The sequence below is a fragment of the Odocoileus virginianus genome, chromosome 2 (genome assembly GCF_023699985.2).
Source record: "Odocoileus virginianus isolate 20LAN1187 ecotype Illinois chromosome 2, Ovbor_1.2, whole genome shotgun sequence".
Taxonomy (NCBI): Eukaryota; Metazoa; Chordata; class Mammalia; order Artiodactyla; family Cervidae; genus Odocoileus; species Odocoileus virginianus.
In genome coordinates, this window is record NC_069675.1 from 1,642,727 (window position 1) to 1,663,944 (window position 21,218).

A 21,218-nucleotide genomic window follows, 5' to 3' on the forward strand; every position below is an offset into this window, starting at 1 on the left:
CCCAATGCTTCCTCCTCAGAACACAGGGTGAATTTGCAATAGCAAAGGCCTAAAAGACACTGGAAAATGGCCAGAGGGCCAGCAGCAGGTGGGTAGAATGGCCCCTTCAAAACCAGTCTCTTCTGCCTTCACTGCTTTGGTGAGTTAGGTTAGACTCAGGTGGGGAAAAGTGGAAACAGTGACAGATTTTATTTTCTGGGGCTCCAAAATCACTGTGGCCAATGATGCAGCCATGAAATTAAAAGATGCCTGCTCCTTGGAAGAAAGGCTATGATAAATCTAGACAGTATATTAAAAAGTAGAGACATCACTTTGCCAACAAAGGTCCATGGAATCAAAGCTATGGTTTTTCCAGTGGTCATGAACAGATGTGAAAGTTGGACCATAAAGAAGGTTAAGCACTGAACAACTGATGCTTTTGAATTGCAGTGCTTGAGAAGATTCTTGAGAGTCTCTTGGACAGCAAGGAGATCAAACCTGTCAATCCTAAAGGAAATCAATCCTGAATATTCATTGGAAGGACTGATGCTGAAGCTGAAGCTCCAGTACTTTGACCAGCTAATGCAAAGCACTGATTCTTTGGAAAAGACGCTGTGCTGGGAAAGGTTGAGGGCAGGGAGAGAAGGGGGCGACAGAGGATGAGATGGTTGGATGGCATCACCAATTCAATGGACATGGGTGTGAGCAAACTCCGGGAGATAGTGAAGGACAGGGAAGCCTGGCGTGCTGCAGGTCACGAGGCCACAAAGAGGCGGACATGACTTAGAGACTGGACACCAACAGCTGGTGGGCCGGGCGGGGAGAGGGCAGGGAGGGCACAGGAGGGCAGGAGCAGGGCCACTTGCGAACTCACCTTCCTTATGCATCATATCAACAACCGTCACTCCTGGGTGCAAGCGTCCGTGTTCATCTCGGACAGGAACGATGAAGCAGTGGGGCCCTAAGGACGGTGACAAGACTCTGACTGAAGTCTCTAAAGACACGAGCAAGGCGTTCCTAATTTCCAGTGTGCAATTATGTTGATTCTAAAATTCATTCCGTTCTATGACTGGGAACTGCCAGCAATAGTGTATGATGTTGAAGGTAATGATAAATTGCTTCATCATGTATATTTAAGAGACCAAGTGCCGAATTTTTTAAAAGACAAATAATTCAATTTTTCTCGGAGCTGTGCCACGGTGCATGTGGGATCTTAGCACCCCAATCTGCAGTGGAAGCACGAGTGTTCACCGCTGGACTGACAGGGGAAAGTTCCAATGCGAATTTTTTACTACAAACACCGTTGGGAGGGGAAGGATTCTGTGTAAGGCACTCATGGGAGAACAGTACTAATAAGAGAAACAGCCTAGGTTTCTGTGTTGGTGACAAACCTTGAGATCTTCCGTGTATGATGAGCTGGGCAAAGACTGCTGCATAATTCCCGTACATCGCATTTCCAATGTACATCTTCTCAGCATCTTTACACGGTGTGTTAATGACAAATTCCTGCAGAGAAACACCAGAGCAACAGTTTTCCCCCTTATGGTTCCTTTCCAGCCCTGGGCTCAGCGCAACGAACGCCGTGAAACAGATTCACGTTGCATAGCTCTGCCCACTCAGGCGACCTCACAGGAAAGGCGCAGATGACCCAGTCGTTTAGTTCACCCTCACGTTCCTTCCCTTCTTGCTGGCCACTCTTCTTTGTAAGGTTGGACTGGCACATATAGCATTTGTCTGAGCCTGTGGCTTAAATGTATGACTCCTTCTTCAGTGAGCTTCTTTCTCTCTAGGCTACTCCACACTGAGGTTTTGACTTTTAAATAATCCAGCACCCACACCCCTAACAGCTCTGGTGATGTGCACTGAGTTCTCACCACAGTCCTCGCTCCCAAACACCCCACCTGCAAGTTTCACAAGAAACCACAGAGAACCCAACGATCTGGGGCCCAGTTCAATGGGTCCATGCCTGTGTATTTCATTTTCTCTACTGGACATTGTCCCTCCTGGACCAATGGCATGGCTCCTCGGGTCCTCCACTGATTCCCGGGCCTCAGACATCCCTGCATCTAAGTATGAGTCCACTGCTTGAACAGCAACTAACTCACCCAAGGTTACATGTGTAGGCGCGTGTGTGCTAAGTCACTTCCGTTATGTCCACCTCTTTGCAAGCCTACAGACAGCCCGCCAGGCTCCTCTGTCCATGGGACTCTCCAGGCCAGAATACTGGAGTGGGCTCCCATGCCCTCTGCCAGAGGGTCCTCCCAACCCAGGCACTGAGCCCACATCCCTCATGTCTCCTGCACTGCCAGGTGGCTTCTTTACCACTCGCGCCGCCTGGGAAGCCCTTAAATGTGTAACCTGAACACAAACAAGACTAACAGGCAACTGTGACCAAGTCCCACCATTGCTTAGAGTCTCATCCCAGACAGTTTTGATTTTTACAAAAAGAAATATCTCATTTAAGCCTTGGGGTGACTGTTTCAAAACCTCTCTCCATTTTCTTCATCAATGAATATGATAATAAAAGGTTCCCTCAAAAGCTCATGTGAATAAGCCCTTAAACCAAAAAGCTTGTGTCAACAATTCTCCATCTTATAAGGGAGTGAATCTTAGAACACACCATCTAGCTTGTCTCCAAAAGACGACCAAGGATTCTAGCTCCAAACAGTCTGAAGTTAACATGGGTCAGGAAAAAGCAGGGGTAAAATAATTAGCTTTTTGTTTTCAGTCTCCGCTCAAAACTCTGCCTCCTTTTTCTTCCCCTCCAGGAGCCAAAACAGGGTCACCATGGAAACACCTCTCTTCCCTTCTTGGTCCTCTATCATGCTGCTTGCTACGTGGGATATCCTTCAGCCTCTTGTTAAGGAGAGACAGACCATAACTGCCAACCCTGGATACTGGGTACCTAGAACAGGTTGAAGAATCCAGGGAGTAGGGGGACGGGAAAGGAAAGAGGAAGCCAGGGCAGGGCGTGAGGGCAAACAAACAGAACCACAAATTTAATCGAAGCTGACAATACCAAAGATGTGGCTGAACCAAACCAACAAGCTATTGATCATGTAAAGATCATCTCGGATTTCACATTTTCAAGTATATGGACTGTACTTGCCCTCTGGCCAAGAAATACAGTCTTTGAGCCCAAGAAAACACTCTCTGACACATGTGCACACAGGGAAACTTTTAACATAGGCAAGGGCTTTTCAGAAATATAAATGGATGAGCTGATCGTTTTTAAAGTCTCTGGAGGCTGCAGCCCTTGTTTTATCAGGCCAGCCAGGAAAGGGATAAAATATATTTTTTAAGGTAAAGAATCCACCTTCCAAGAAAGGCCAGCCTTTCTTTCCTTCCTAAAGAAAGGAGTTATTGTGAGGCTGGTGGGTGCGGTAACAAACAACAACAAACAACACGTGATGAGGGGATGTATTAAACAGCATCCCAAGGGTGGGAAGGGAAAGAGCAGAGTAAGGCTCACCTTCAGAAAAGATCTGGTGGTTTGGGGAGGAGACAGGAGGCCACTCGCCCCCATCAACATTTGATCCTCTCTGGGAAAGGAGTTTTGTCACTTCTGGCAAAAACACTTGATTTGGAAAGTCTGCCTCAGCCAAAATGCTGGCGTTTAAAGCTGGATCTAAATAATGCACACCATGTGTGTTGGTTCCTATTATAATTAGTTGCTGAAGGCTGACAAAACAGTCAATCCTGTAAACACTCATAGAGATGGCTTTGGCCAGAGAGCTCTTAAAGCCTCATTTATTTTTGTGATTTTGCATAAAGTGTAAAAACTACCTCAAAACCCTCCACGCTGCTACTCAACCCACCATCCAAAAATAAAAATAAAACAACCAACCCACAGGAACGAATAACAAAAAAACTGAAGAGATTAAAATTGCTCCAGAGGGAGAGAGAGCTCATTTGATATGCTCTAACATTTGAAAAGGGAAACAAAGGGGAAAACACAGAAACCAATGAAGGGGAAAGCCATTCTCGGCTAAGCCAGGCCTCAGTGGCCTGAGTCTATGATAGGCTTATTCCCTCTCTCACTCCCCCGGAGGCAGCAAGTTCACCAGTCTTCTCATCATTACGATTTCAACTTTGCAACTCCCCTGCAGACAGGGGCCGCCACTGAAGCACACCAGGCAGCTGAATCATTTACGCTGTTTGCAGAAAACGGGACCGACACAGGGAAATCAGTTTTGTGCAAAATAATAATAATTATTATAATTATAAGAAGAAGACAAAAAAGAATTATGGGTGGGTTTTTTCCCTTAAATGACAGCAAGGTGACCTCAAGACTACTGTTGTGGGAGAAAAAAAAATGGGGTAGGCAGAACCCCATGATGTTTGGTCAATGTGCCATCTCTGGCAGGAAAGCTAAGCTCTGAAGGGCAATCCCCTTGAACCTGAGATTCACTTGTTAACTTCATAGCCATAGTTTCTCCGCCTGAAAAATAAGGACAAAAATATGTTCCTGTAAGATTATAGAACATGTAACACAATGGTGCACCGCAGAGTGCTTGGCCTGGGGCCTAGCACACACGCAGAAGCTTAATTGTCACATTTATGGGATTGTTGCTCTAAGAGAATGTGCACGCGTGCTAAATCGTTTTAGTCATATACAACTCTTTTTGACCCTATGGATCATAGTCCTGTCAGGGATATAGTCCTGTCCATGGGATTCTCCAGGCAAGAATACTGGAGTGGGTTGCCATGCCCTCCTCCAGGGGATCTTCCCCACCCAGGGGTCAAACCCGTGCTTCTTATATCTCCTGCATTGGCAGGCAAGTTCTTTACCACTAGCCCCACCTGGGAAGCAGATGAATGTGGTAGTATACTACAGAGAGAGTTTGAGGCAGAGCCTGGCACACATCGGGCATTCAATAGGCGACAGTCCTTATTCCGGCCCTTACTGTGACCTCAGACATCACTGGCTACTGCAGAGAACTTGCGTCAGGGTAGGAGACAAGGTGGGACATCCTCTCACACGACCCTCACCTGCATCTGTCATTCTAAATGTTGACCGCCTCCAGCTAGCATTCTTGGGTCAGAAGACCCTAGGAACAGAACTCCAGATTCCGAAGGACAACAGCCAGAATGAAGCAAAGGCTGAGTCACCACAGACACAGGCACATGGCCACACCCACAAGCACATGGCCACATTCATAGCTTATGGCCGCACAAGTTCGCACACTCATTCACACACACATTTCTAGAAAAAACTGCAAAATGTATTTCTCCCTTTGTGGTTTTTAGGAATACCCAATATCAAACAAGAAACTAGAAAGGAGAATAAAATAAGTAGATCATTGCTTTCTTTATTTGAGGACAGGACGTAGGAGCTAAAAAGATGGAGGGCAGGATTTACAGAATGGGATTTTTGCTGCAACCCATTCATAGAGAGCTATCGATTTAGAGGGTCTTACCAACATTTTGGAGTTCAACCCATACAATAGGGCTTCCCTGGTGGCTTAGAGGTAAAGAATCCACCTTCCAAGCAGAAGACACAGGTTTGATCCCTGGGTGAGAAAGATCCCCTGGAGAAGGAAATGGCAGCCCACTCCAGTATCCTTGCCTGGAAAATCCCATGGACAGAGGAGCCTGACAGGACAGTCCATGGGGCCGCAAAAGAGTCGGACACGACTGAGCAACTAAACAACAGCCACCCAGGTAATGAAGTCAGATTGTTTTGTGAAATTTTATCTTGGTGTCTTGTGGATTTTTGTCCACATCACACTTAAAGATGCTGCATCATGCTGAGACAGACCTGGGACACTTTGCTGCAACGCTTGCACCTGGCTACCCCTCTCCTCAAGCAACACAATATACAAAGATACAATACTGGACTAAAAATAACTGTGTGCAGGCTCAATTGGGGCAAAATTATAGAGAAAACATACAAAGAGACCAAAAAAACCAACTACCAATTTTGAAGAGCCTGGAGAAAAAGCAGGATGTTGGGAGTAAAAACAGGATACTGGGCATACGCCCTGCACACACCACCACCTCAGGGGTAGGCAAACCATCTAAGCCATGCCTCTGGCCTGACCCCTCGACACACCCTTATACTCACCCCATATAAGGAGTCAGCTCACCCCCGACTCAGGGAGTGAGCAAGCAAGAGGACCTGATACTTGTTCTCAGCTCCCCCTGCTGCAGCAGGGGGCCCCAGTAAAGCCTTGCCTGAATTTCCTGTCTGGCCTCTGATCAAGTTCTACTGCCTGGGGAAGGTCAAGAACCCTGGTTGGTATCAATGCCAGCACCGAGGCCTCGGCTCCCGGAAGGAGGTCCAGCACACACAGTGCCCTCCCGCCTGACGGGGTGATGCGCCAACAGAGACCTCTCTCACACCCATGCGCCTGCTACTGCTAGGAAGGACTGCAGGATGGTGGAGGTCCTGTTCTCACCAAGTTGCCCCAGAGCATGAAGTTAATAAGTGCACCTCAAATGTCTCAGCAGTGTCCTCCCAAGGCAGGTGCTGTGCAAGTGTTGGCCGTAGACTCAGGGAAGCTGAGCATACATCCAACGCCACTAAAACTCAGACACTTCTGAATTCGGGCACCTCTGCCTAGAGAGTGCACGCGGTGTGGGTGAACATGGTCTCGGGACGAAGAGGAAGGAGAGTCTGCTGGGTTCAAGTCTTCTGCCCACAGAACTGCAGAACCACAGGAAGAATCCTCACCTGTGCAGAGAAGTCAAAGGTGGCTTCGGTCTGGATCCCTCTGACGTTGCTTCCGTGTCCCCTCTCGGTCATTGCAAACATCCCCGTGTGTTTCTGCTCCTGGAGTTGACCGGGTGTTAGAAGGGAATCATCTAGTCAAATGGCTGCTCTAACTGCTGACCTCTCAGATCATTATCTCAGAGGATGGGATGGTTGGATGGCATCACTCAAGGGACTCAAGGGACATGAGTTTGAGCAAACTCTGTGAGATGGGGAAGGACAGGGAAGCCTGGCGTGCTGCATGGGGTTACAAAGAGTCAGACAGGACTGAGCGACTGAACAACTGAATGACACATCATTAAGAACATCGGCGAGAGAGGGAGTAGTGAGTTGGAGTTGGAGATATTATAAAAATTCAGTCTGGTGACAGCTAAGGTGATAACAATATGACAGACTTGTGCAAGCTAAAAAAAGGAGACTTAGGATTCTTATTTCAAACAAAGCTCCGGCTGACACTAATTGTATATTTTATTTTCTTTTTCTGCAAAAACACACACACTCCTAACTACTGTGAATTTTTGCTACCCACTCCAGTATTCTGGTCTGGAGAATTCCATGGACTGTATAGTCCTTGGGTCGGAAAGAGTAAGACACAACTGAGCGACTTTCACTTTCACTGAAACTATCTAAGGTGGTCCATACCATACCTGGAGCGGCTGAAGCCACTGAGTTACATGTGCCGGGCCTCCAAGATTTCTGACGGCCCCACCGAACAGCCAGTAAATTATTCCACACTGGAAACAAGCAAAGTACAGACCATTCTTAGAAACAGTCAACAACTTAACAACGACTGAACCCACTGGGCAAAAGCCATTCGAGGAACACTGATCAGCCCATCAAGCTTTACCTTCGCCCCACAAGCAGCAAGGCATCCATGCCCTTCCCCTCGCGGCCTGTCCAGCCCCAGTCCCTCTGGGCAGGCACAGCTCTTGGTTCCCCTTTGTGCAGAGGTCACCCCAACAGCACACAGCATCCGTCCTCCATCCTCAGGGCAACCCAGTTCACCCCATCACTCTGCCTTGTCTGAAAAACGTGAAAGTGTCAGTCACTCAGTCATGTCCAGCTCTTGGCGACCCTACAGACTGTGGGGTCCATGGTTTCTGTCCTCTGTCCGTGGGATTCTCCAGGCAAGAATACTGAAGTGGGTTCCCATACCCTGCTCCAGGGGATCTTCCCCACCCAGGGAGTATAACCCGGGTCTCCCTCACTGCAGGCAGATTCTTTACCATCTGAATCACCAGGGAAGCCCCTGCCTTATCTGCTCAGGGTTTAATTTGGTGCCTGGTAGGTCGAAGGTATGCAGCAGCCTTTGTGCACGGACCCCAGGTGCTGACCACAGCCTGGAGAGTCCTACCATGAGAAATGGTCTGCAAACAGGAAGGTGGATGGAAGAGGCACGGCTGTGCAGCGTGAGCAGGCACAGGGCTCAGACCCCAGCTCAGCTCCCCACCAGCTGTGGGACCCTGGACAACGACACGATGACTGAGTTTCCCCATCCGACAGACGCAGTGGGCAGTGAGCCCCCTACTTACTGTGCCCTCCCGCCTTACAGGGTCTGAGCGCCACACACTCACTGCCTGTCACGACCATCCCAGGAGGAAAACACAATCCCATTCCCCTCACCTCCGACAGTTAAGACTCTTCCTGCAATGCAGGAGGCCCAGGTTCGATCCCTGAGTCGGGAAGATCCCATGGAGAAGGGAATGGCTACCTACCCCAGCATTCTTGCCTGGAGAATTCCATGGACAGAGGAGCCTGGCAGGCTACAGTCCATGGGGTTGCAAAGAGTCAGACATGACCGAGCAACTGACACCTTCACGTCCACTTCCTCACTTGACAGATGAGGACAGTGAGGTTCCGGAGGAGGAAGCAGCCTGTCCATGGCTGCACCTGAGGAAGCAGGCAGGGCTGGGGTTCAAGGCCAAGCTGCCTGACACCTAACAGCCCTTCCTAGGTTGCTGCAAGGTTCAGTGAGAGGCAGCTGCCAAGCACTTTGGTCAAGAGGAGGAGAAAGAAGAAAAGGAAGGGTGGCTTGAGCAGGGCCGTCTGAAGGGAGCAGGGGACTGACTGCAAAGACAGAAGGGCTCAGGTCTTCAGACATTTGCTGTGCTTTCCACTCACTACCCCTCCACTCACGGAGCACAGCCCCAGCTCTCCCCCCGGGAGTCCTCTCCCCCCAGAATCAGCCCAGGCGGCTCGTGGCTGATGTCAACCTCCAGTCCAGCTTTCAGATGAGCCTGGGGCCCAGGACTGGCCAATCTGCATAACAGTGTGGCCGTGGGGATGCTTTGGGATGAATCCGTGATCTGGGTGGGTCCTATCAGAGTGGCCACTGGACACAGGAGTCAGCTACTAGAGAAGAGAAACTCTCTCTTTTATTGGAAGCAATGGAACTTGGAAGAAGGGAGGGTGGGGACTGCTCTTGCCATCACGAGAGCTGGTGAAGGAAGCCAACGGTTGGGGTCAAGGTGAGGAGAAGCTGAGAGATGAGAGGGGCCAGGCCCCACACACCCACATCTGAAGCCAGCTAGACCCTGGACTCTTTGAGTGTAGCAGCCAATAGGTGCCTTTTTCCTGGGGTCACTGCAATGGAATGCATCCCAGTGGACACAGTGACCCCAAGGAAAACCTTGCAGGTAAGTGGCAGAAACAGCATCTTCACATGCTCCCATCTGAGAACTGTCATCAGCCTCTGGCGGGGACCATACCCTGCACCACACGGGTGTAATCAGCCTTACGCTAACTTCCAAAAAGGCCACTTCATCAAGTTGAAGCGAACCACTTGACCAGCTGAAAGAAATGCTCTGACATCACAACAGATGAATTTCACTAATTACATAGACACATGAGGCCCTTTGCATTTGGAGAATCATGAGACATCCTTGGAAGAGGCTGAACACCCTGATTTCTCAGTTCCCTGCTCCTCGGAGTCACTGCCGACCCAGCAAACTGCTTTTCTAATTCCAACCCAGGAAAATGGAATCCATCCAAATAGTCCTTTTTTCCCCCAAACCCTCTTGGAAATCAAGTTAAAGAAAAATATTTTTCTAAAACTAAAACAGGTTGAATTTTCCGCCCTTAAGTCTCTTTGGCTGATGGCTAATGTGTTCTTTATAGTGTATTGTTTTCCTAGGTTTTACATTTTTTTCCTCCTCTTTAGAAAGACAGGAAATGAGTCAGCCACCTTTTGAAAGACTCCATTCACTAAACGCTATTAGTTGGAGCACTGAGCTGGGTGAGTGAAACCTGCAGGCTTCCGGAAAACCACAGGAGTTGGGCTTCCCTGGCGGCTCAGCGGTAAAGAATCCACCTGCCAATGCAAGAAACACAGGTTCAATCCCTGATCCAGGAAGACTCCACACGGAGTGAGCAACTGAAGCCCGTGTGCCAGCACTACTGAGCCTGCTCGAGAGCCCAGGAGCCGCACACCCTACAGCCTGTGTGCCAGCACTACTGAGCCTGCTCGAGAGCCCAGGAGCCGCAGTTACTGAAGTTGGAGCACCCTACGGCCTGTGTGCCAGCACTACTGAGCCTGCTCGAGAGCCCAGGAGCCGCAGTTACTGACGTTGGAGCACCCTACAGCCTGTGTGCCAGCACTACTGAGCCTGCTCGAGAGCCCAGGAGCCGCACACCCTACAGCCTGTGAGCCAGCACTACTGAGCCTGCTCGAGAGCCCAGGAGCCGCACACCCTACAGCCTGTGTGCCAGCACTACTGAGCCTGCCCGAGAGCCCAGGAGCCGCAGTTACTGAAGTTGGAGCACCCTACAGCCTGTGTGCCAGCACTACTGAGCCTGCTCGAGAGCCCAGGAGCCGCAGTTACTGACGTTGGAGCACCCTACGGCCTGTGTGCCAGCACTACTGAGCCTGCTCGAGAGCCCAGGAGCCGCACACCCTACAGCCTGTGTGCCAGCACTACTGAGCCTGCTCGAGAGCCCAGGAGCCGCACACCCTACAGCCTGTGTGCCAGCACTACTGAGCCTGCTCGAGAGCCCAGGAGCCGCACCAGCCTGTGTGCCAGCACTACTGAGCCTGCTCGAGAGCCCAGGAGCCGAACACCCTACAGCCTGTGTGCCAGCACTACTGAGCCTGCTCGAGAGCCCAGGAGCCGCAGTTACTGACGTTGGAGCACCCTACAGCCTGTGTGCCAGCACTACTGAGCCTGCTCGAGAGCCCAGGAGCCGCACACCCTACAGCCTGTGTGCCAGCACTACTGAGCCTGCTCGAGAGCCCAGGAGCCGCACACCCTACAGCCTGTGTGCCAGCACTACTGAGCCTGCTCGAGAGCCCAGGAGCCGCACACCCTACAGCCTGTGTGCCAGCACTACTGAGCCTGCTCGAGAGCCCAGGAGCCGCAGTTACTGACGTTGGAGCACCCTACAGCCTGTGTGCCAGCACTACTGAGCCTGCTCGAGAGCCCAGGAGCCGCACACCCTACAGCCTGTGTGCCAGCACTACTGAGCCTGCTCGAGAGCCCAGGAGCCGCAGTTACTGACGTTGGAGCACCCTACAGCCTGTGTGCCAGCACTACTGAGCCTGCTCGAGAGCCCAGGAGCCGCAGTTACTGACGTTGGAGCACCCTACAGCCTGTGTGCCAGCACTACTGAGCCTGCTCGAGAGCCCAGGAGCCACAGTTACTGACGTTGGAGCACCCTACAGCCTGTGTGCCAGCACTACTGAGCCTGCTCGAGAGCCCAGGAGCCGCAGTTACTGACGTTGGAGCACCCTACAGCCTGTGTGCCAGCACTACTGAGCCTGCTCGAGAGCCCAGGAGCCGCACACCCTACAGCCTGTGTGCCAGCACTACTGAGCCTGCTCGAGAGCCCAGGAGCCGCAGTTACTGACGTTGGAGCACCCTACAGCCTGTGTGCCAGCACTACTGAGCCTGCTCGAGAGCCCAGGAGCCGCAGTTACTGACGTTGGAGCACCCTACAGCCTGTGTGCCAGCACTACTGAGCCTGCTCGAGAGCCCAGGAGCCACAGTTACTGACGTTGGAGCACCCTACAGCCTGTGTGCCAGCACTACTGAGCCTGCTCGAGAGCCCAGGAGCCGCAGTTACTGACGTTGGAGCACCCTACAGCCTGTGTGCCAGCACTACTGAGCCTGCTCGAGAGCCCAGGAGCCGCACACCCTACAGCCTGTGTGCCAGCACTACTGAGCCTGCTCGAGAGCCCAGGAGCCGCAGTTACTGACGTTGGAGCACCCTACAGCCTGTGTGCCAGCACTACTGAGCCTGCTCGAGAGCCCAGGAGCCGCACACCCTACAGCCTGTGTGCCAGCACTACTGAGCCTGCTCGAGAGCCCAGGAGCCGCACACCCTACAGCCTGTGTGCCAGTACTACTGAGCCTGCTCGAGAGCCCAGGAGCCACAGTTACTGACGTTGGAGCACCCTACAGCCTGTGTGCCAGCACTACTGAGCCTGCTCGAGAGCCCAGGAGCCGCACACCCTACAGCCTGTGTGCCAGCACTACTGAGCCTGCTCGAGAGCCCAGGAGCCGCAGTTACTGACGTTGGAGCACCCTACAGCCTGTGTGCCAGCACTACTGAGCCTGCTCGAGAGCCCAGGAGCCGCACACCCTACAGCCTGTGTGCCAGCACTACTGAGCCTGCTCGAGAGCCCAGGAGCCGCAGTTACTGACGTTGGAGCACCCTACAGCCTGTGTGCCAGCACTACTGAGCCTGCTCGAGAGCCCAGGAGCCGCACACCCTACAGCCTGTGTGCCAGCACTACTGAGCCTGCTCGAGAGCCCAGGAGCCGCAGTTACTGACGTTGGAGCACCCTACAGCCTGTGTGCCAGCACTACTGAGCCTGCTCGAGAGCCCAGGAGCCGCAGTTACTGACGTTGGAGCACCCTACAGCCTGTGTGCCAGCACTACTGAGCCTGCTCGAGAGCCCAGGAGCCGCACACCCTACAGCCTGTGTGCCAGCACTACTGAGCCTGCTCGAGAGCCCAGGAGCCGCAGTTACTGACGTTGGAGCACCCTACAGCCTGTGTGCCAGCACTACTGAGCCTGCTCGAGAGCCCAGGAGCCGCACACCCTACAGCCTGTGTGCCAGCACTACTGAGCCTGCTCGAGAGCCCAGGAGCCGCAGTTACTGACGTTGGAGCACCCTACAGCCTGTGTGCCAGCACTACTGAGCCTGCTCGAGAGCCCAGGAGCCGCACACCCTACAGCCTGTGCTCTGCAAAAAGAGAAGCCCGCACACCCCAACTGCGGAGTGATCCCCACTCACCGCAACTAGACAAGGCCCTCACAGCGATACAGACCCAGCACAGCCAAAAATAAAAATTTTGTTTTAACACTGCAGGAGTTAACTGAGGCACTACCTGCAGACCCCGATCTACACAGTCTGTTCAAACATGGGCCTCTTCCCCACGTGCTGACCAGCACAAAGCCACATCCTCCAAAGAGCAGGGAATCTGACAGTTGGGGACGCCCCTGGGGCACTCGAACAGACAACTGCCTGGCCTGCGGTACTCTCCCAGCAGGGTACTGTGCCCAGCCCAGCAGGCAGACCCGAGGTGCTCGGCCAAGGTGTGGTGGTCAGATCACAGTCAAGGGCATGAGAAGTGGAGGCGTTTGGGGAAGATTCTGGAGACAGAGCTGGTGGGTTAGGCTCGGGAGGTGGGGGCAATGTGACACCTGGTCTTTGGCCTGAATCTTCAGATAGATGGAGGATCATCCATCGCAAGGGAGGGGCCTGCAGGAGAAGCCAGGGAGGAGGGGGTGGGTTCCCCAAAACAGGGATGCTGAGCCAGAATGGAGAAGGGCGCAGAGCCATCACGAGGAGCAGCACCAGGTGTCCCCGGGACAGGGCGCCGGTCCACTGTTGCCAACACTGCCCAGTGAGTGTCCTGCCCTGGCTTCTCCCAGCCCACCTCTGGAGACAGGATACAGAGGAATGCTGGGGAAAGCAGCGGCAAGGAAATAAAACAAGGAAAGGGGAGGCAAGGGACACCTGAGGAAAACCCTAACTTTAAACACATGCACACCTTGTACTGCTTGTTTGAGAAAGCCCCCTCTCTCCTTTCTCACTTCTCTGGAGGACCACAGACACAGCTCCAAGGCCAAGTGCAGGGGGTTATGAGCACAACAGGCCCAGGGAGGGCCGCTGGCAGCCTCCGGTGGCCACAGCTGGAAGCTGGGAACTATGGTCAGGACAGGCTGACAGGCCCAGGGATATGGCCTCTAGCAAGGCTCTTTAGCTTCCAAAGAGTGGCTAGAAGGAGAGCCAACCCCTAGGCAGGGGAAGCTGAGTGGGCTGGGCCTGGAAACAAAGGTTGGTCCCTCCTCCGCCCACTAGCTGAGCCACCTCTGGGAAGCCGTTTGGGGAAGGCCCAGGTCAGGAGCTGCAGCCCCCACCACCACCACTTACAGAGCTCCTGCAACCTGCAAGACATGGCCTGGAGCTCCTCCTGGGCACCACTGGCTTAAATCTGAACCAGCCTGTAACTGGGCATCAACACTAGCTAGCATCACAGTCCCCATAGAAAACGAAGCTATAGATGTATAATGGGACATCTAGGGCCATGATGGAGACATCTCGGAGTCGGGACATGAACCCACATCATTCTGACCATCTCCGACACCACGGACCTGCCAGGTCTGTGATGTGTGCAAGAATCCAGGTCCTTCCTCCATGATGGTCAGACAGCAGGTCCCCTAAAGAGACTTCAAGTGCATTCAGATTGTTTCCATTTCAAAAGCAGATGGGAGGGACTTACCTGGTGGTCAAGTGGTTAAGACTCCATACTCCCAATAAAAGGGGTGGGTTTGATCCCTGGTCAGGGAACTAGATCCCACATGCCACAACTAAAGATTCCACATGTCACAGCTAAGAACTGCCATAGTCAAATAAATAAATAAGTTTAAAAAAGAAAAAAGAGTGGATGGGCTATACCAAGGCATTGCAATTGGTTTTCGAGACAACGGTAACCCCACAAAGGATAGTGCAATGGACTAAGTTGTTAGGTCTTCACCCAAAAACTCCTATTTGTTGCTGCATAGTCACTAAGTCATGTCCAACTCTTTGTGACCCCAAAGACTGTTACCCAAAAGGCTCCTTTAATCCATGAGATTTTCCAGGAAAGAATATTGGAATGGGTTGTCATTTCCTCCTTCAGGGGATCTTCCTAATGCAGGGATGGAACCTGCATCTCCTGCATTGGCAGATGGATTCTTTACTGCTGAACCACCAGAGAAGCCCAGAATTCATATGCAGAAGCTTTAATCCCCAGTGTGGTGTTAGGATATAGGAACTTTGGGAACTAACTACATTTAAATGAGGTCTTTAGGATGGGGCCCTCATTATGGGATTAGTGCCCTTACAAGAAATACCAGAGTGCACTCTCTCTCTCTCTTTCTCTCTCTTTTCTCTCTGTCTCCCCCACCCTGCTCCTGAAATGTGAGCACACACAGAGAAGGTGGCTGGCTGCCTACAAGCCAGAAAGAGGGCCCTAACCTGGAACTGAATCAGCTGGCAGCTAGATCTTGGACTTCCCAGCCTCCGGAACCATGAAACAATTTCTGTTGTTTAAACCACTGGTTCTGTAGCTCTTAATCATGACAGCCCACGCAAACCAAGACAGAGTGAGATGATTCAAACGAGGGGAAGCAGGAGCTGTCATGGGGAAGAAGAAAAGGAAGCAGGTCTTGATTCTTTTGGCTGTAGAGTTCATCCAGATTGCATCAGCCTGTTTGGCGGGAGACCTTGGGCTGGCTCCCAAGTTAGAGTGAGATTCAAAGCCCTCAGCAGAAACGGTCTCTCTCTGGCACCCCTCTCCCTTCCCCTGCCCCCTCACTGTGAGTCGCTCTCCAAGCAGCCCTTGGCTCAGCCAGCACTTGGCTGTGTGAGCACAACTGGGTTTGTCCAGAGCACTTAAGGACACCTGGAGCTGATGGATGATGCAGACTTGGAGGAAGAGAAAAAGGCGCTCAGGGCTACGGGGTGCAGATGATGCTGATGAACTGACGTTCAGGTTGACAGCCAGCTCAGGTGACCAGGAGAGCCAGCAGGGGCCTTGGGCTGGCAGTGAGATATGGGGAAGTCGTGACCAACCCAGGACTCACTCACCCATTCTCCACGCACTGCATTCCCCTCACTGGAAGTCTCCCTCCATCACCAACAGGAAAGGCAGATGGGCTGGGCCAGGGGCACAACCTACACCTTGCACAAACTGTCTAGGACGTCTGAGCACAAGAGAAAAAAGACTCCCCTGAATGTATGGCTTGATATAGCGCTTTCCTGGTAACTCAGCAGTAAAGAATCCTCCTGCCACTGTCTGCCATTGCAGGAGACCCGGGTTCAATGCCTGGGTCAGGAAGATCCCCTGGAGAAGGGAATGGCAACCCACTCCAGTATTCTTGCCTGGAAAGTCCCATGGACAGAGGAGCCTGGCGAGCTACAGTCCATGGGGTTGTAGAGTCAGACATGGCTTAGCAACTAAACAACAGCAACAAACAACGCATGTGTGGGGATAGCAAGCAGGGTTAATTGTCCTTTTTTTTTTTCCTGACATGGACCATTTTTAAAGTCTTTATTTATTTGTTACAATATTGTTTTTGCTTTGTGTTTTATTTTTCTTTGGGCCGTGAGGCATGTAGGATCTTAGCTCCCTGACCAGGGATTGAATCCACACCAACATTAGAAAAAAGAAAGTCTTTACAATTGGACCAACAAGGGAAGTCCCTAATCATCATCATTTTTGTCCAGTTTTCCAAGTTTTTTTATTATGATATAATAATAGCAAAAATGTTATAACATAAAGCTTGCCATTTTAGCCATGGTTACGTGAACAGTTCAGCGGGATGAACTGTGCTAACAGTATTATGCAACCATCAGCACTACTTCTAAAACTTTCTCATCCCCCCCAACAAACTCTGTGCCCATTAACCAACAACTGACCCCGTTCTCCTCTTCTCTCAGCCTCTGGGAACCTGGAATTTACTTTTTATCTCTATAAATTAATTTGCCTATTCTCAAACTTTCATATAAGTGGAAGCATACAGCATTTGTCCTCATGGATCTGGCTTATTTCACTTAGCATATTTTCAAGATTCGTGTTGTAACATGTACCAGAACTTCACTCATTTTTATGGCTGAGTGATATTCCATGGTATATACATGTACATACATACATACATGGTACATACAAAATATTAGACAATATTTTGCTTATTCATTCATGTATTGATGGACACTTGTTTATTTCAGCCTATGAAGTACTGTGAACAACGCTGCAATGAACATTGGCATACAAGTATCTATTTAAGTCCCTGTTTTAATTCTCTGAGGTACATACCTAGGAGTGGAACTGCTGGATCATACAGTAGTTCTACATTAAACCTTTTGAGTGACTGCAAAACAGCTTTGATTCTATGCATTCATTTAATATTCATGTCTTGACACTTCCTACATAGCAAGAATGTAGACAGAGACCATCTTCAAGGATCTTGCCCTCTAGCGGAGCTAAGTGACATACAGTAGACACGTGAATAAATACATCAATCCAAAATGGGTGCACACCCAGACAGACACTGTAAGGTACAGGCACAGATGACAATATGTAAGTGGGGTTTACACTTCAGGCTTGGGCTTCCCTGGGGGCTCAGGGATAAACAAGCCCCCTACCAATGTAGGAAACAGGGGTTCCATCCCTGTCCAGGAAGACCCCACACGCTGTGGAGCAGCTCAGCCTGCACCCACACTATGGAGCCTGCACTCTGCAGCTGGGGACTGAACTCCTGCGCCTGCGAGCGGCCAGCACGGACCCTCAAGTGCCCGAGGAGCCCGTGCGCCACGGGGAGAGAAGCCCCCGCAATGCGCAGCCCCCGCTCACCACAACCAGAGGAAAGCCTGAGCAGCAACATGGACTCGGCACAGACAAAGACAAAGACAAAGAAAGAAACTTGAGGCCGGAGGGAGGTTCCCCTGACAGAAGGGCACTTGAGCAGGGACTTAAGAACCAGTGTCAGGCAGGTGAGGAGGAGAAACGGTCCGTCTAGGATGACAGCATGAGCGGTCCAGGCGTGGAAACGAGACCGAGAGAGGGCCCAGGCGGCAGGTCTCCCGGGCAGGACCATACGGCACAGAAGGTGTCTGCAGAGGTGGATGCAGGGCCAGCCCATCTGAGGACCTGTGAGTCAGGTCAAGGGCTGGAGGGCTTCTCTAAACCATAGGAGGAAGAGGTCTCCACTAGAGGACTGACGTGATCAGAGAAGCATTTTTAAAGATCTGTTTCTTTAAATCTATTCAAATCTCCTTCTAGGCTACTCGGGAGTAAAATTTTTTCAAGTTTTCTATTGTGGGAAAACTCAAACAAGATAGAAGAGTATCATGAACTCAACAATGCCCAGCTCATGGCCCATTTATTATCCACTCTCCCATTCTACACCCCAGGTGATCTCAAAGTTTATCCCAGATGTCCAGTCACTTCATCCCTAAGTATCTCCTAAGCCTTTGTCAAAGGTAAAGGACTCTTCTTAAATGCATGATCCTAAAATCATTATTTCACCTCAGATACAATAATTATCTTTTAATACTGCCAGAGAGCCAATGCTCAAGTTTCCCCAACTGATTCCTAGTCTTTCTTTATGGTTTGTTGTTTCAATAAAGGGCCTGCTTAGGTTGGCCAAAAAGTTCATTCAGGTTTCCCTGTCGCATCTTATGGAAAAACCCTAAATGAACTTTTTGGCCAACCCAAGAAGTAAGGTCCACACCCTGCAATGGGCTGAAATGCTTCTTCAGGCTGCTTGACACCAGAGGCCGCCCTCCCCTCATTCGCGCAAACATTCCCCATGCAGCTCCGTGCGCGTGGATCAGCACGAGGCCCTGCAGGTGCAGAGGAACAGGCGTCCCACGCAGGGAGTGGGGACGCGCCGCGGAGGCCTCCCCACAGAGACCTGCCAGAGAGAAGGGGGCAAGGTAGTAAAACGACCAGCTGAGGCTCGGGAGTCTTCAGAAGGAACCTCTAGGATTTCTGAAAGGAGGATCTACTTGCTGCATCTGCGCTGACTTTCTCCACTGTGGAAGCCACAGCCAAGAGAGAAGAGACCCTGCCTGGCTGAAATCATAGGGAGGCCAGTTTCCCCACAAACGTCCTCACCCTGGGATGGCATTCACAGAAGTCTTCATTTTTAATTTCTGCTGCTGCATGCTAAGTCACTTCAGTCATGTCTGACTCCTGGAGACCTACAGATGGTAGCCCACCAGGCTCCTCTGTCCATGGGATTCTCCGGGCAAGAATACTGGAGTGGGTTGCCATTTCCTCCTCCAGGGGATCTTCCCCACCCAGGGATCAAACCCAGGTCTCCTATATTGTAGGCAGATTCTTTACCGTCTGAGCCACCAAGGAAGCCCTTTTATTCCTACTCATATTTAAATGTCAACATCACAGAACAGAAAGAGTTTGCATCTTGGACTCATCAATGGCTTCTTGTTTGATCATCTCCTCTTCATGTTCTCATCATAACTTCTCCGCTTTGGAGACATCATACTGGATGTCTGCATGCAGAGACTTATTTGGAGATGCAGTGGCATCCAGGGAGGGAGAGAAGGTTACATGCAGAGCCACATGCCTGCTGGGAAACTTAGGGCATCAGGAAGGTCATGGCACTCATGTCTGTCGAGCTATTCTGTTTACCACCCTCGGTGAGCTGGTACATGCAAAACAAGTCTACAGCACAATGCCATTTTATACTCATTTAATCAGCAAAAATGGAGAGGTATATAAGAAGAATATAAGAATTCCAAGTGTTGTTCCACCCAAAGGAGTATTATTCAGTAGTTGAAGACTTAGGAGGATTTTTCTGGTGGCCCAGTGGTTAAGAATCCATGTGCCAGTGCAGGGGGCAGAGGTTCAGTTCCTGGTCCAGGAAGATCCCACATGCCAAGGGGCAACTGAGCCGGTGCACCACACCTACCCAAGTGCCTAGAGCCTGTCTCCGCAACAAAAGAAGCCCTTGCAATGAGACGTCCGTGCACCGCCACCAGAGAGCAGCCCCCGCTCACCACAACTGGAGCAAGACCGAGCAGCAACGGAGACCCAGTGTGGCCAAACTAATTAACTCATTAAAAACATAAAATTAAAGGAAAATAATTGATTGGCATAAATGCAATAAAACTATACAAAAATAAAACCAAAGAAAAACAAATACCAAATTGAATACAATGGTTGAAGAAGAAGTCAAGGGGATGTGTTGGGAGGTGTACCATTTTATAAACATCTCTTGTAGGAATAGACTGACACCTATGGAATTGTTTCGTTTTGTTTTCACTCCTTTTCACGCAAAATTATCAGTTCATGGAACACCCCTGGTGGTCCTGTGGCTAAGCCACTAAGCTCCCAACGCAGGGGGCCCAGGTTCAATCCCTGGTCAGGGAATGAGATCCTGCACACCACAACTAAGACCGAGCACAACCAAATAAATAAAAAATATAGTAAAATAAAACAAAACTCTCAGTACATGAAGGGTGGGAGACCCAGTAACCTTCACCTTTACTCCTGTGGCCATGTCCGCTGTGGAGAGGACTTCTCCTATGACCAGGCTCCGACTGACAAAATTCCTTGTTTTCTCCACCTGAAAACATGACAGACCCAGTGTCAACATATCCTTAGGATTTAAGGATGTCCTTAAATCCTGACCATTTAAATTAACATTTTTAAAAATAATAAACATGTTACTTTTACAATTTAAAAAATTCAACACCATTATTAAGCAAGTTTTAAATAAAAAATAATCCTATCACCCTACAGAAGTCAATGTTTTCATCCTTATAAAAATTTTTTTATTTAAGTATAGTTGATGTACAATATTGTGTTAGTTTCAGGTGTCCAGCCAAGTGATTCAGTCATATTTATATAAATGTATTGTTGCTGTTGTTCAGTCACTAAGTCATGTCCAACTCTTTGCAAACCCATGGACTGCAGCATACCAGGCCTCCTTGTCCTTCACCATCTCCTGGAGTTCGTCCAAGTTCACGTCCACTGAATCGGTGGTGCCATCCAACCATCTCATCCTCTACCACTCTCTTCTCCTTTTGCCTTCAATCTTTCCCAGCATATATCTATATTATTTTCCATCACTGTTTATGGTAAGATATTGAGTATAGTTACTTGTGCTATACAGTAAATCCTAGCTGTTTATCTCTTTTATATATAGTAGTGAGCATCTGGTGCATTCTTTTTTAATGAGATCATCTGGTCTCAGACCACAGACAAACTAGTTAAAGACTCTTTTCTCACATAATAGGAAGTCAACTGCATCTGCATGGAGGCCAGCCCTGACCGACTTGCCTTTGGCCTCAAGTGGCCCTAACCAAGTTTGTCCCTGGCCCTCTCCCCAACGATTCTCCATGACAACTCACCAACACTCCCACCAACAGTGAGTGCCTGGCACAAGTCCAGGCGACCATCTTGATGTCAAAACAGAGGATTCAGAAGGTTTTGGAACATTCTGGACATAGGAAAAGCACTATTCTTCACTTTTGTTTCTAACCACAGACCATCCTGGGGCTTTGATC

General features: G+C 50.4%; 1 protein-coding gene across 2 annotated transcripts in view; it reads right to left on the bottom strand.

Annotated features, from left to right (window-relative positions):
* ACOXL (acyl-CoA oxidase like) overlaps nt 1-21,218 on the bottom strand; it is a 319,722-nt gene that overhangs the window by 281,803 nt on the left and 16,701 nt on the right. For both annotated transcript variants that reach the window (XM_070474015.1, XM_070474021.1), the window contains exons 2-6: nt 20,192-20,275; nt 7,342-7,428; nt 6,656-6,754; nt 1,371-1,485; nt 854-940 (exon numbers count right to left, since the gene is read on the bottom strand). In XM_070474015.1, coding sequence (XP_070330116.1) covers nt 854-940; nt 1,371-1,485; nt 6,656-6,754; nt 7,342-7,428; nt 20,192-20,275 — 472 coding nt within the window. The remainder of the gene's footprint in view (nt 1-853; nt 941-1,370; nt 1,486-6,655; nt 6,755-7,341; nt 7,429-20,191; nt 20,276-21,218) is intronic.